We start from the raw sequence: 14,948 nt of genomic DNA, 5'->3' as shown, positions 1-14,948 counted from the left end.
TATCATACTAGCTATAAGTCAAAGAAAGTTAAGGCAAAAGATGGAAAAATGCTAATGATTTCAAAGGTTTCCCGGAATCACGCTTTCAAACCAATAGGGGGCGATATTTCGACTGTTGTCAACTCTTGGCACTGCTGCTAATTCCATTTTGAACCGGATGAATAACATGCAATATCAGCGGAAGTTCCTTATCAAACGACTATGCGGATGTATCAAAATGATCCTCTTTAAATATCCTTTAATTTAACAGTGTAGAAGAGTTAAAATCCTGATGGTCTTTGTAGTTATTTTTTTCGTAATAAGTAAGAAGTGCTAGCGGTTTGAATATTGCTTTATTTTTAAACCAAACGTTGGAAATGAATTGCCAAACGTTACCAGAAACACTGCCGTGAATTATTATTATACTCTTCCTTATAAGCACTGGCTAAATATTCACGACTCATCGACGTTAATTGAATTATTTCATTGGATGTTGGTGTGGTAAGTTCACCTTTTGAATATTACCAATGAGCATTGCTGGCCATATGCTATGTGTTAACGTTAACGTTTTTAAAAAACAGTTGAGGCATACGTTTGCTCACCACTTGAGCAAAACATATAACATTTAGCTTGAAAACATTTGGGTATTGATGTGTAGTGCTGTGTCCATGCGTCATGCAAGTTCAGCCAACATTATACACAACAATAAACAATAAAACAACAATAAAACAATAAACCAACAATACATTTGGTTTATTGTCAAGGGAAACGATATTCTATTTCCGGTTGTTTTGTTGGTTCTATAGAACTGACAGTATTTCGATTTTTTTATTGCTATACAATTTCAGTTCTATATAGAGCTTGGGTTTGCTATGTAAGGAAATCAAATAAAAATAAAAGGATAACGCTCTGGTTGTTTGTGGTACAACAAAAGATTATTAGGACTTTAGGAGTTATCAGGCGTCATATAAGTGCACCCGGCCTAAACTAAGACTTCTGTCCAGTCTAACATTTGCAGATGCTTATATATGTGTGTGTGTGTGTGTGTGTGTGTGTGTGTGTGTGTGTGTGTGTGTGTGTGTGTGTGTGTGTGTGTGTGTGTGTGTGTGTGTGTGTGTGTGTGTGATACTGAACCACACATGACCCTCTACCTCTACCTTTCACCCACACCACGTTACTGAAAGGCTGGCTCTTTGATATACTATAAACTATTCGTTGAAAGAGAGGAATACAAATGAGGCTTTTCCTTTCTCTGCAGTTGGTTTATTCTTGAGTCCAATGTCTGCGGAGGCTTCCGCTGCGAGAGCGCCAGGCCTTGGGGATACGGCGGGCCCCGTGTCCCAGCCCCCGGGCCCCGTCCCAGAGGTCAGCCATGCGGGGCGGGGGCTAATGGGTAGCAAGTATGTAAAGCTCAATGTCAGTGGCTCGCTGCACTACACAACCATCCAGACCCTGAGCAAGGAGGACAGCCTGCTGAGGAGCATCTGCACCGGGGACATCGAGGCCATGATAGACCCAGAGGGTGGGTGCGCTATCCTCAGTTAGTTTAGACTATTTAGTCACTATTTTCTTGTCTTGCCTTTCTACGTGATTAAGGAGCAGGTGGTGTTTCCGCATCTTGCCCTGATCTCAAACCTTTCCTTCTTTAGGTTGGGTAGTGTTGGATAGGTGCGGTCGCCACTTTGGACTTGTTTTAAACTTCCTGCGTGACGGCTCAGTACCACTTCCGGAAGAGAGCAGAGAACTGGAAGAAGTTTTGAAGGAAGCTCAGTATTACAGGGTCCAGGGCCTAGTCCAACATTGCCAGAATGCCATGCAGGTAGGTGGCTGTTTGTGAGTTTCCTAGGTATTCCTAAAGATTTAAGGTCCAAAATATTATTTTAAAATGTTTTCTTTTTACTTGGCTGAAAGGGAAAATAGACTGGCCAAATTGTCAGATTTGTCGCCCCATCTGCTTGTAGCCAGGTGTTCAATTTTGACCCTTATCAGAATAATCATCTGTCAATGCAAGGACAAGAATGTATTTTAACCTCAACACTTCTCCCTGTTTATTTTTCAGCTGAAGTCATAGTGAAGCTTGGGTTAAACCAAGTCATTACGAAGCCTCTGATAGAGTGCCTGTGTTTGTCCACCTTTAGAAACAGACAGACGTCTATGAAGGTGTCTGTCGTATTCCCATGATCACCTCAGCCAAAGAGGAGCAGAAGATGATCGCTACCTGTAGGAAGGTGAGTTAGAGGAGGATAACCCAAAGTACATTTATCAAGTTCTTTCTGTACATGTCATGTCAGGTGAAAGACTCCCTAAAGAGCGAACAACATTTGGCTGATATATAGGCCCACAAGGCCATACATACAAATGAGAAAAATAAAACAAGTTTACTCTTGGCTAGAATAGATAAATGGGTCTTCCTATTCTTCCACTAACTGCTTTTCCATTATTCTTTGGAATTAATTTATTAAGAATTTGCCCACTCCAGTTATGGGGGGGTTGTACTGGCCTGTGTCTGATGTGTTTGATAAATGCAACCCTGTCTGCATGTATACTTGCTCTATAATAATGTTGATATTGTCAATGAAAAGCATTGATGGCTTCATAACTGATCCATGTCTCCCCATCAATGGCCTGTGAAAGCCATAGCAGAATGGTGTGGGCTACCATTTTACCAGCTTACATTGTGCTTTGTCTGCTCCTCCTGCCCAGCCTGTGGTGAAGTTACAAAACAACAGAGGAAACAACAAGTACTCCTACACCAGGTATGTTCTACGAGTTTGAATAAATGTCACGCTTCCCTTCCCCATGGGGGCTCGACGTGCTAGTGCACTGATGACGTAGGCAATATGCCTCGTAGCAACCCTAGTTCAATTCCAACCGGTGGTGCTATGCTACATGTCCTTCCTGCTCTTTCGTTCAAGCTCTCTACCTTGCCTGTTCTGTCCATAGTGGAACGTCCAGTCTGAAAAGATAAGGTTTACTTTGCTTCCTTGGAAATGGAATGGGGGATAAACAGCCATAATAACATTATTCACAGTCAGAATGTCTTTTATTGTTTAGCTACGTCTGCATATAATTGGAGTGCAATATTAAAGATCCATAAAGGAAAATAAAGATCCATAATCAAACAGGCTACAAACAAAGATATTGTGTGTAGCTAATAACATCAAGTGTGTGTGTGTGTTTGTGCGTGTGTGTGCGCGTGCGGGTGTTGTTTTTGTTGTTCGTGACCTAACCCGCCTTCGGTTTCCCTGTGGACAGCAACTCGGACGACAACCTCCTGAAGAACATCGAGCTGTTCGACAAGCTGGGCCTGCGCTTCAACGGACGTGTGCTGTTCGTCAAGGATGTACTCGGGGACGAGATCTGCTGCTGGTCGTTTTACGGGGAAGGGCGCAAGATCGCAGAAGTGTGCTGCACCTCCATCGTCTATGCTACGGAGAAGAAGCAGACCAAGGTGAAGATGAGGGAGGGAGCTGGCGTTGTTTGTTGAAAACTAATGACATACCATGACTGAACACAGCCCAGTAACACATGGATTAGAGATTATCAATTATTAGAGTTCAGCAAAGCAATACAGCAACAGACACACATTAAGGGTCTGGTCTGGCTTTCTCTCCCCTCCAGGTGGAGTTCCCAGAGGCCCGCATCTTTGAGGAGACACTCAACATCCTCATCTACGAGAAAGGGGGGCGGGGATCCGGCGCCTCAGGGCTGGCCCTCCTTGACCAACGGGGTCCTGGCTCATCGCCTGGCGCCGGCCAATCAGAGGAGGAGGGGGGTGGTGGAGGCGGGGCAGACAGGCGTGTGCGACGCATCCATGTCAGGAGGCACATCATGCACGACGAGAGGAGTGGGGGTCAGCAGACGGTGTACAAGGACTAGAAGTTGGAGGCTGAGCAGGAGGGTCATGGGAGGGGTATTGGTAATAGCAATAGCATGGAAGCTTAGCCATTGCGGAAATGTCATAAAGGCCCCACAATGTTGTGTCTGTGTGTGTTGGGAAGAAAATCTTTATGTTTACAAGGAAAATACTTTTTAGGGTGGCACAAATTCTTAAAATATGTATGTCAAAACTGAGGCTGCGAACGGCGGGGTGACCTGATATTTCTCTACTGGCTTATATCCATGGTGACAGCTTAACTCCTCTGCGGTTCTGGGGGGATTCTTTCAGAAACAGTCTGCTACGCTGTTGACGTCCACATGGGACTGTGAATTATATGCACTGAGAGCTTCTCTGCTCTGCACATTTAACTAAAAGCTCCTTGTGTTGTCTGTAATGATGATGAAAGAGCGGTAAAGACGTGGAGTCTGGAAATAATATGTGGTTGCCATTTTCTACTGAGTGTGAGGCTCTAATATGATTGTTCAGCGGGCACCTTGTTTAAAAATTATAACTTATTGACATTGTTTCCATTTGTGTGTTTTCTATTAATTTAAGGAAGTAATTTATTGTGTTCTTTCCATTTCTGTTGTTGTATGCAGGGTGTGGAAATTGTGTTATTTTATTACCGTTTGAAATTAGTTTTATTTAATGGATTGTGCACAATGCACTCATTTCATTTTGAGTTTCATCTCATGGATGTTGTACTTGAACCCAACATTTAAAATGATACTGACTGCCGCAAGCCATGATGGAATGACATCCCACTACCCAACAAGTAAATCCTGAAATATGGTAGACCTGCATTGAAAATGTTACAATTTTGAATTTCCTCTTTATGGTAATTAGACATCATGACAGCCTTAGGGTTTCATGCACTCTTTTTAAATAATATTAACGGACTATGTGTAAAAATGCACTAAACTTCCGTCCAGAAAGTTGCACATTGAAATGTTCTCAATAAACAAATTGTTCAACGATATCTTGTTTATTTTTAACTAGAATTGTATAAGTATTCAATCATGCATGAACGCATAATATAAGTGAATAACGCTTATTAATGATCCTAATAAAAAAAAAAAATCTGCTGAGATGAATAAAGTATTTCTTATCTTATATTGTATGTATGTATGGAACATTTATGATATGCTTAACTAGAAAGAGATATTTATTTATTTTATTTCATTTTTAGCGAAATTATTAATAGCAAGGTTACAAATATAAAGTACAAATAATATATACATTTAATCCTCAAAATGAAATTCGAACATATTTTTTTTCTTAAATGTTACCACATGGGGGGCCTCTTCGGATTCTGTTTTTTGTTTAGGAAATACTTGGGAGGAAAGGTTGTTACTATTCAAAAAATGCTTAGGAAAGGTGCCTCGATGCAACCTTTAACCCACCTTTGGCATAGATAGATTACTCCTGACCAACCTTTGAGAAAGGGAAGGCGATATTTGTAATCCATAATCCTTTGTGGCAGCAATATTTAAGCAACAGGCCACCGACGAAATTGACCGACTCTACACGAAAACGCATGAGAAACGCGTTAAAGCAGAAGAGAAGACAATAAAATGCGAACTTCAAATTTAAGAAAGACTACTGGGGGCAGTTAATTTCAACATCAACATAAATTTAGCCTCTTTTTTTCTGGGAGGATTCTAGTGGCCAAAAATATTACCGTTGGCCAAGAAATAAAATGTTATTCTCACTGTTGGCGACTACCAATATGATTTTAAATTTGCTGCCGCTAGGGGCGCCTATATATAGGCTGGGTGTGTACGAGGCATCTAGAACACACTCGTAAGTAGGCCCCTTCTGGTAGACCCCTCATGGGACCTCTGGGCGAGGAAAAATTGAAACCTAACATTATCAAACTTCTTAATTTAAATCTACAAACAACATATAGTAAATAGTATAATAGTTAACTATTATTAATGCTAACCAGCTAGTTCTGATCTGCGCAGACTTCATACGTCATTCTTGTTAGGGTGGCGGGAGTTGCTCCCAACCAGAGTGGTAGATATAACTAAGATATAATCCCCCATTATGAATGAGCACACTTCCTTCCAAAAGTCCATAACATTCAAAATGAAAAGTCTCTCACAAAAATAATATTTTATATTGATAGAAATCTACAATACAACATCTTCAGATAAAACTCGCTAAAAAAGTCCGTTTGAACCTTAGCTCTCTCCAAAGTGCCTCTGTGGTACGAGCACAGCAGCTCGTGGGCGAGCTTTTTGTGTACGCGCGCTTCCTTCGCCCTTCGGGTAATTTCGGACGGGGGCGGGGACTAGGGGAAACACATCTCGACGGGGAAACACACCCCCTCCGTTGATTGGTCGACAGAATCATCACTTCCGGGTGACGCGGGGATAAAAACAAACAAACAGTAACTTCGAGGTATTATTCTTTACAATTAACATGTCGAGTAAAACGCTTGCTTGGGTGAACAAGGAGGTGGAGACGTTCGTCTGCATTCTTGGGGAGGAAGACGTTGTTTACGATGTTTACGTAGCTGCCGCGGCGATCGACATCCGGCCTAGCCTACCACAAAGGGTACTGTCGGCAGTGGAAACGCGACCTCGGAACTGAGCTGGGCTACACCGCCCCCTCCCTACCGCACCTTTGCGATCCGATCCGTTCCGCACCCTGCAGTGGAAACGCGGCAATAAACATGGAACCAAGAGCCTCGGAGGCGGAACTTTCAGAGGTCTATTATCATTAGAATTTCCCGCCAAACAAGCCAGTCAGTAATTAAGACGATACAAAATGGACCATAATAAAGAAACTCAGATTAGGACATTTGTGCGAAATCTACTTAATGATGCACCAGACCTGAGGTAAACTTCATAATTGTTCCGTTTCTGTATTGCCGTCAGAAATAAACTTGAATGAGCCCGTTTAGATTTGCATACCTAAAATGTAAACGAAGGTTTGTTTGTAACGAGAGTTAACGTTAATGGTACAGCTTCTTTCTAATTGATTAACGTTAATTAAGTACATTCAATTCTCCGACCATGTTGCTAGAAGTAATTACGGTGTAAATGGTACAATGTTTGTTTAACCTCGGCCAACTGTGTTCATTACGGAAGAAAGTGTACAAAGCATGACTATAATGTTGCATACCGTGACTTTTGAGTATATGTCAGGCTCAAATTATGATGATTCACATCGTTTTAAATTGCTCTGCTATAAAGTTTGCCTAGTTGCATTTCATACCTTTGTCTGAAATCAAGTGCAAAATTGTGTTAATTATTTCATCCATCACTTGTTGATTAGGCAGTTTGGGGAGGATAATGTTTCTGCCTTAAAATAGTTTTGTGTGAAATGTGATTTGTCGTTGTTTTTAGTTCACTGACTCTAGGCTCTTTAAAGCTGCAGTACATGTCACATTTGGGTTGTGAATCCTTGAGCCCAGAAGCGAAAACCTGCATGAAAAGAGTGGTTGGAGAAGAGCTGCTTAATATGCAGGTACGTATTTTTTTGTTGAAATAGGGGCTTAAAACAGATTTAGTCTGTAAATGCAAAATGATAGTGCATAGCTTGCAAGTAAAGGTCCTTTTTAGATTTTTATACTGTAAGTATAAGGCCATGTTGTGTTGCACATTTGCAACAACGCTCATTATAACACAGATGGCTTCATGGCCATGGGAATAAGAAGTCCCCCCCCCCCACCTTTGATTGAATTTAATCCACAATCCTTTCTAAGAGCGTTTGTCAGTTGCTGGCTACTGTAGAAACATGGCAACGCAACGGATCTGCGCCGCATGTAGCTGCAAAGGACTCTTTCTAAAATAACAAAAACTGAATGATTCTTATTTCTCTGGGATTATACACTGCCAGTCTAGATGGCACTAAATGCGACACACTATAACTTTAAGTCCAATACATATACTTTATGGCTGTCAATATTATGTATCGAAAACTGAGGAAGGAAATGAACAAATGATTGGCTATAATTGGCACTCAAATATTTCATTTGGTCCTTCACTCACTTCATTTTGATTGTCTATTTTTGGAAAATATATCAGAAGAACCATTTTTCCAGAATAAATTGGCTAAGAAATTAAGGAGCAAGGATGCTTAGAGTAGACTGATCTTTGGGGTTTGAAGTCAGAACCTGGGAGGCCGCACACTATTTAAGTGTATGGATTGCCAAATCCTCTTTGTTTGTGTGTTTCCCAGGTCAGTGCCACAGATGTCAGTGAGTCAGAGATTGCCAGCGTTGAACCACCCAGCAACAAGAGAAAGCGCCGCAAAGATAAAGAAGCCAATTCTGGAAGATCAACTGATGAAGAATTGAGTGCAAAGAAAATTTGCCGTCGACGCACTTCTTCAGGTGGGTCATCCTAATCATGAGTCCCAGGCCTTGTTCATTAACTATCTTTCCGTAAGTAATACGTTTTAATGGCATTGTACTTGCATTCAATAACTGAATAAATATTATTTATGAGCACTACTTCCATTACTTCTTGATCTTAATTAACAATAATAATAGTCATGGGAGTTGTGCATCACAATTTAATATCATTAAAAAAAAACATCTGAAACAGAGCTGGAAAGGGCAAACGTGTGGAATTGAACATCTTTTGAAACAGGAAGTGCTGATAGTAAAGAGGAAGAGCAAATTGACCAAAATGAAGTTAAAGACCAGCGGCTGGTGCAGGAAAGCGAGAAGGATCGAGATGGTGCAGAAGAACAAATGAACCTAACCGTCAAACCACAATACTTGGAAGGTCCTGCAGGGGACCCATTGGAGGGTGAACAGAAGGTCAGCAAGAGCGATAAGAAACAGAGAAGTAGGAAGAGGCAAACCAAAGCCTCCAGCGATGAAGAGAACGAGTCATCGTCGTCAATGAGTGATGAAATAGGTGAAGAGGAGGACAAAGACTCTAAGAAGGGAGCACCTGGCAAAAAATGGGATGGTAAACAAAAGGGCATCAAGGAGGTCGGGGGACCGGAAAGTAGGAAGCAGCAAGCCAAATCCTCCACCGATGAAGAATCATCGTCACAGAGCGACGAAAGTAGTGAAGATTGCGACAATGTCCCCAAGAAGGAGGAAGCCCCTGGCAACAAGTTGGACAGTAAACTAAATTTTTTGACTCGCTAAATGTGGAAGTGTTAATGCCATGCTCAACCCTTTGATACTCATTTGTTTTTCCCCCCCCACTAATCAATTTTCAGAGGGAAAAGTGCCAACGACAACGACAAAAGAAGACCCCCAGGACCCTGATTCTTCATCATCTTCGCTGACCTCTCTTGAAGAAGAGAAAGATGTCAAGGGAGACGGCGCACCAGCCATGAAGTTGACCATAAAAAAGGGAGACAAGCAGAAGAAGCGAAGAGAAGATGACTCTAAAAGAGCAACAGTAAGCAATACAGAGGACTTCCTAAAATACATAATAGCCACAGGTTTCTGACACGCGCTTTCTTGTATGCATCCTTGAGGAATGCTCTACCTGTCTTTCCATCTGCCTCATGCAGGAAGAAAACAAAGCAGTGCTGAGGCTGAAGCGCTACATATCTCTCTGCGGTGCAAGGCGGAACTACAAAAAGCTGTTTGAGGGCTGTGGCAGCATTCGCTCCAAGGTGTCTGTTCTGAAGAAGGAACTGGAGGATCTAGGCATCGAAGGTTGGTAGACAAAGAGTTCCTCATGTTTTTCGTCGTTAACGGCAGAGCTGTAGTCAAGACCACCTTTGTTGAGTCTGAGACAAGTCCAAGTCCAGGGCTTGGCGACTGAATCAAGAAAGAATCCAAAGAGGTTAGAGGTCAAGACAGAGTCAAAATGAGAGAAACAGGGCAGAGACAAAAGAAAAGAATCCTCTTTGAGACCACTTACTTTAATTTTTTTTATTTTTGTGTGATACTATAAACACAGTATATCTTCTATTTTAGGATGTCATTTTGCTACTATTTTTAATGATCCAAAAGCAAGCGCAGTATAAACAACACTTTAGGATCAAATTAGGCCACATTATTTACTTTACGTACAGCCCTTTCCCCAGATATCTTTTCTACACCCTCCAAGACAAAATAGCATTTAAACCCCACCCCAAGAATAGTGTAGTACCGTGTTTGTGATGATCAATAAGCAGGTGCAGTGTAGCCACACTGTAGGATCAAATCGGGTCATATAGCTTACTTTACCTTTTTTTTATTTCTTTGTTTTTTTCCCCCATTATTTTGAGCTATAAGGTGATAATGATTTTAAAGGTATTATAATTATGTTCCAAATTCCCAATTGCAACATTAGTTATAGGTTTGAACAATTTAAATGTAGGTTTAATAATGTGATTGCTTTGATTAGTTTTATGCAAACAAAACATTGGGAATACATCACTGAATTTATACTGATTTTAAATATATCAATGATTCATGATTTTATTGTTTTCTTTCTGTGTGCAGGCCTACCATCTATTGACAAGTGTAAGAAGGCTCGAAAGAAGCTGGAGGAAGCCAAAGAGCTGGCTGAGCTTGATGTCAGCAACATTATAACCACACAAGGTACCTCCCATTATAACTACATATGGTACCTTTATCTATCCGGCTCCATCTTATCTGAATAGCCACCGATGGATATAGCATGCTACAGTACCCGTGCTGAACACAGAGCAGGGGTCTCATTTATAAAACTGTCCGTGGGATCGTTACTAAAAGTCTACGTACGCCCAAACGCCAAGTTTTGCGTGCGCCAAAAAATATTCAGATTTTTAAAACCCTGCGTACGCACACCGTATGCAATCTTTGCTTTATAAATCACAGAGTGCCTACAAGTGTGCGCAGCTGAATCAGCTTTACGTTCCGTCCTGTATACGCCCCTTTTTAACCATAAATGGTCAATGCAAATGACCTCATGAATGCGATCTGCATATAAAACAGACTCGGATGCAAGTATTATGTCTTGTCGGAAACAATGGCAGAAGTACTGAGAAAAGCAAAAAAGCGAAATTTCACGGAGGTTGAAGTGGAGACACTTGTGGGTGAGATGGAGGCCCGAATAGTAGGTTTGTTCAGCGGTCACGGGATTTGGATCGCCAGCAACAAAAAGCAGAGTGAGTGGCAACATGTTGCTGCAGCAGTGAACTTTGTCAGTAGCGGAGCGCACAGTCCCAGAATTAAAAAAGCAGTGGTCTGACATAAAGGTACATATTTTTATGTAGCCTACCAATGCAATGTACTTCTTGGAAAGAGGGGTCGAATCCAAAGGAATAGCTTTAACGAGACTTTATTTGTATAAAGTATTTTCGGTATGGTAAACTGATGCTCTGAAGTAAAGAGAGATTGGAGATGTGCCTTAGCACGTGCGAGAGTGTTCTCCTAGCTGATCCTAACCACAAACCCACGTATGGTAATCGCTGCCGGGAGAGTTCTAAAGGTTTAGTGGCCAGGTGGTCTTCTTTATGGACTCAGCGAGGACCGGAAGACTCGGAGAGAAACCGGTGTGACGTAATCCTCGGTTTTCCTCGCCTGGTCTGTGATGCTGCCCTCTGTGGCTAAAGTATCTATTGTAGCCTTCAGTAATGTCCTGCTTTCCCTTGTGGCTATGTGTAGTATTTACGGCTTATATATTTGGTCCTACCCCCTATTGGTTAAGTGAGGGAAATACAGCTTGTGTTCCTAAAATACGTAACACCAATAAATCGTTATGGTCCCTAAAGACCCTCTCCCTCCGAATCCTGCCATTTGCATGGTCCGCCAGAAGTGCAATATGGTGCAGCATTACCACGGCGCTCACCTCTGTATTTATAGGGTTACGCTAATAAGACTGACCGAGAACACCTTGGATAATCAGTTTGTAATCACCCACGTAAAATGTTCTTGAACATAACCCCTTTTTAATGCCTGATTTGTCATGAAAAGCATCAAGAGTAACGGACAACGATGTGATGAGGAGTGTGGCTTGGTTTTCCACACTTGGGATTTATTTGACATTTGATTATGTGTTTACAGTGTCACATAAATATTATGTTATTGACACATGTTGGACAGATGCTTTATTCCATGCAGTCGAGCCGTCAGTGGACAGTATGGCGGGATTAGATATAGAGTTGTTTTTTTTTTCTATTCTAAGGAGATGTTTTTGGTGTTATAACTGAGAAATAACGCAGTTGACTTTATCACATAGATTTAACGTATGATACGGGTTGAAATTAAATTTATGAAGGGCGATGATAAAACATAATCGTTCTTCTCACTCTGCCATTCTTCTGTCTGACTTCAGTTCACCACCACACCATCTGTGTCGCCAATTCTCCTTTTCCTCCAAACCATGCGTACGCATGGGTCAGAGTTTGCTTAGGGCTGCGCACATTCTCCCGTCAAGTTGGTTTTTTATAGATCACAACGATCACAACCGTCGCGTGGAAAGTCATGTACGCCAATTTCAGCCCCGTTTTGTGCGTACGCAACGGTTATAAATGAGACCCCAGGCCAGTTGAATAAGGCAGCGCCCCCATCCCTCCAGGTCGTCCGACACGTAGAGGGCCATCGCCATGGAAGGAGCCGCACTCTTCTCCTGCCGCAAGGTACAAGCGGACAGTGAACTCTGGCAGTGAGGAGGATAGCCCCGCGGAAAAAGGACCTTACAGAAGCAGACACTGGGGGAACCTGCAGGGCATCATCAGTGACGACGGAGAGAGCGACTGAGAACTGTGGTCTTTGTGGATTATATCACTAGGATACGGAAATATATGTAATCTTATGGACAGTTTGGTCAATTTAATTGTCTTTATACAAATAAAGTTAAATGCAGCTTTATTTTTTATTATATAGGCCTAGTTGTTTATAATGTTAATTAAAATAAAGTATTTCTTATGAATCATCAGTCGCATATGGTGTTCACAAGATTTTTTTTTATTATCAAATACTTTATTTTCCGAGAATACTCAAACATTAAAACGAATTATGCTTTGTGAATAGAAGGTGGAACAAATGTCAAGAGATATTGTTCCTATACGTAACATTATCAGACGGACTGGTGCGCCGGATGTTTCTCTAAAATCTAGACAGACGCCCTCTGGCAGGTCAGTTCTCCCTTAGCGTTTACATGGCCATACTTGTCATTTAGTTGTTGAAATCGTCCATTGACTCACTCATCCATTCAAAGCACGAACTGAACAAGATTCCTTCGCGAAAGCTTGTGATATGTTCATGGTCAGTCTAGCCGTATCACAATCCTAGCTCTTTGTAGGACATTTATTACGTTGCATACAGCCCGAAAGACCCGAAAACTGGACTCCATATACTGTTAGTTATATATAATGCCACCACAAACCTTGAGGCAAGCGATTATTTTCTTTATGTAATAACTTTGCTACTGCTGCAATTTATTTAAAGTAGTAATTTCAAATGGAGGGGGTCACTGAAGATGAGGTTCTCTCTGATTTCAAAGACCGGCGTTTGGGAGTATGGGGAATCGCGCAAATAACCGCTGGTTCTGGGCTCGCTGTCTACGCGATGTGGGTGGGTATCCTTCAACCAGGGTTCCGAAGGGTGCCATTAAAATTACAGGTAGGATATGCATTAAGTTTGAATGGAACCGACATCGAATTTAATGTTATTCATCAAGTATAACCAGTCAAAATTCGTATATAGTTGTAGCCAGAAGCCAGTTTATTGTAACCTCTAGCTCTAGGTTCCATACCTCCCTGCCAGCAAGACACAAGTGCGTAATGTGATGACGTTACTGAGAGGTCGACAGGGGACGCTTATGGATTTGGGCTCTGGCGATGGACGAATCGTAAGTCAACCTCACACATGAATTCGAATTGCAATGTACCTGAGGATTAACTATCGGGTTGGAAAAATAGAAAAATGTTCCACCTCAATTCAGTAAAACCAGCGTTTGTTGACATTTGTTTTCTTCTACGTGAAAGGTACTGGCAGCCCATCGTCAGGGCTTCAGTCCCACGATTGGCTACGAGCTCAATCCTTGGCTAGTCCGGCTGTCCCGGTTCTACGCTTGGAGAGCCGGTCTTCATGAGGAAGTGTCCTATCGGCGGGAGGATCTCTGGAAGGCATGTAGTAATATTTCATCAGCAAATAAGGAGTGTTTGACGTCAGAATGATATTCTTTTCGCTGACAATTAGCTAATAGTTGGAATGACACAACTCATATATGTTAAAGTTGAATTAAGGTCTGATTGTGTATTTTCTTGTCTCTTATTAAAGGTTGACCTGACGAAGTGCAAAAATGTCACTGTATTTTTGGCCCCTAGTGTGGTGAGTTGTGAATTGTGTCCTCATATTCTCTCTCAGTGAGTATTGTGGTGAATTATTATCAGAAGTAGAGAGTTTTATTGCAGGGTTTTGTAAAATAAAAAAACATTGTTCCATCCAGCATAGTAAATATTGAAATGAAGATAACCCAAATGATTGTTATGTCAGTTTAATATCAGTTGTCTTGGTAATGTGTTTGTCTTTCCTAGCTGACGCTGCTTCAAGAGAAACTACAGGCCGAGCTCCCCGATGATGCGTTAGTAGTGGCCGGTCGGTTCCCCTTCATCAATTGGACAGCCTGTCAAGAGGAGGGCCAAGGCGTGGACAGAGTCTGGGCTTACAGCATGCAGGCCCAGAGGCAAAATGCCTGCACGACCCAGGAAGCACATATCGATCCGGTCATTGAAGTAGTGTTATAGTAGTGTTGAAGGTAGGAAAAAACTACTGGATCACAGTCGTTATTTATGCACACAAGAAGTTTGATTGTATTTCTCTATTTTGTTTTAAGATCATTCAGATCAATTAATGTAAAGTGAATAAGCTAATGGATGCACACTACCGGTTTCTTTTGTGTTGTATTGTTTATTGAAGAATTTTCTCTACAAACAGCCGATTCACTACTAGAAAATTATTTTTAGAAGAAAAATGAGACTCCAATATGTAACCCTGCCAGATGTGTGTGTGATATTAAAAATCTCGCTGTTCATTGACTGTTCGGTAGAACATTTTATTCTGAAAAAATCCTGTGTCGTGTAGAACAAAATAGCTTTTTTTCAATAAATACAACTTGCAATAGTGGTCTGGGTCATGAAACCATCTAACATTCTTGGGGCAAACAGATATTTTAGTCGATTAACAAAAATA

General features: G+C 41.5%; 2 protein-coding genes across 4 annotated transcripts; both read left to right on the top strand.

Moving 5' to 3' along the window:
* Positions 1–167: 167 nt before the first annotated feature.
* On the top strand, positions 168–4,838 carry kctd13 (potassium channel tetramerization domain containing 13). Its single transcript, XM_030346301.1, has 7 exons — positions 168–480; positions 1,238–1,501; positions 1,629–1,798; positions 2,118–2,207; positions 2,683–2,735; positions 3,235–3,430; positions 3,601–4,838. The coding sequence occupies exons 2-7, from the start codon at positions 1,258–1,260 to the stop codon at positions 3,856–3,858; spliced, it is 1,011 nt and encodes a 336-aa protein (XP_030202161.1). The 5' UTR covers positions 168–480; positions 1,238–1,257; the 3' UTR covers positions 3,859–4,838.
* Positions 4,839–6,452: 1,614 nt separating this feature from the next.
* Positions 6,453–14,882, top strand: antkmt (adenine nucleotide translocase lysine methyltransferase). 3 transcript variants are annotated; one of them, XM_030343326.1, is made up of 12 exons: positions 6,453–6,705; positions 7,216–7,336; positions 8,051–8,204; positions 8,464–8,949; positions 9,050–9,234; positions 9,350–9,497; positions 10,272–10,370; positions 13,258–13,376; positions 13,501–13,605; positions 13,742–13,882; positions 14,037–14,087; positions 14,294–14,882. In XM_030343326.1, exons 1-12 carry the CDS (start codon positions 6,635–6,637, stop codon positions 14,501–14,503), a joined length of 1,890 nt encoding a protein of 629 aa, XP_030199186.1. In that variant the 5' UTR covers positions 6,453–6,634; the 3' UTR covers positions 14,504–14,882. The 3 variants fall into 3 exon arrangements, with proteins under 3 accessions (XP_030199186.1, XP_030199203.1, XP_030199195.1); XM_030343335.1 differs by having other exon boundaries at positions 6,460–6,705; positions 7,241–7,336; positions 14,294–14,789; XM_030343343.1 differs by lacking the exons at positions 13,258–13,376; positions 13,501–13,605; positions 13,742–13,882; positions 14,037–14,087; positions 14,294–14,882 and adding an exon at positions 12,331–12,696 and having other exon boundaries at positions 6,456–6,705.
* The last annotated feature ends 66 nt before the right edge of the window (positions 14,883–14,948 follow it).

Source organism: Gadus morhua, chromosome 2 (genome assembly GCF_902167405.1).
Source record: "Gadus morhua chromosome 2, gadMor3.0, whole genome shotgun sequence".
NCBI lineage: Eukaryota > Metazoa > Chordata > Actinopteri > Gadiformes > Gadidae > Gadus > Gadus morhua.
The sequence above is the reverse complement of the archived record's forward strand: the minus strand, read 5'-3'. Positions and strand labels throughout refer to the sequence as shown.

What these genes read in the sequence shown, in the direction of transcription:
- antkmt (XM_030343326.1), top strand. Translation starts at nt 6,635, where the DNA reads ATGGACCATAATAAAGAAACTCAGATTAGGACATTTGTGCGAAATCTA. An exon ending in ATGACTCTAAAAGAGCAACA is followed by an intron (nt 9,235 to 9,349) that starts GTAAGCAATACA and finishes TGCCTCATGCAG; the next exon opens with GAAGAAAACAAAGCAGTGCT. An exon ending in TATTTTTGGCCCCTAGTGTG is followed by an intron (nt 14,088 to 14,293) that starts GTGAGTTGTGAA and finishes TGTCTTTCCTAG; the next exon opens with CTGACGCTGCTTCAAGAGAA.
- kctd13 (XM_030346301.1), top strand. Translation starts at nt 1,258, where the DNA reads ATGTCTGCGGAGGCTTCCGCTGCGAGAGCGCCAGGCCTTGGGGATACG. An exon ending in ATTGCCAGAATGCCATGCAG is followed by an intron (nt 1,799 to 2,117) that starts GTAGGTGGCTGT and finishes GTCCACCTTTAG; the next exon opens with AAACAGACAGACGTCTATGA. An exon ending in TGATCGCTACCTGTAGGAAG is followed by an intron (nt 2,208 to 2,682) that starts GTGAGTTAGAGG and finishes CCTCCTGCCCAG; the next exon opens with CCTGTGGTGAAGTTACAAAA.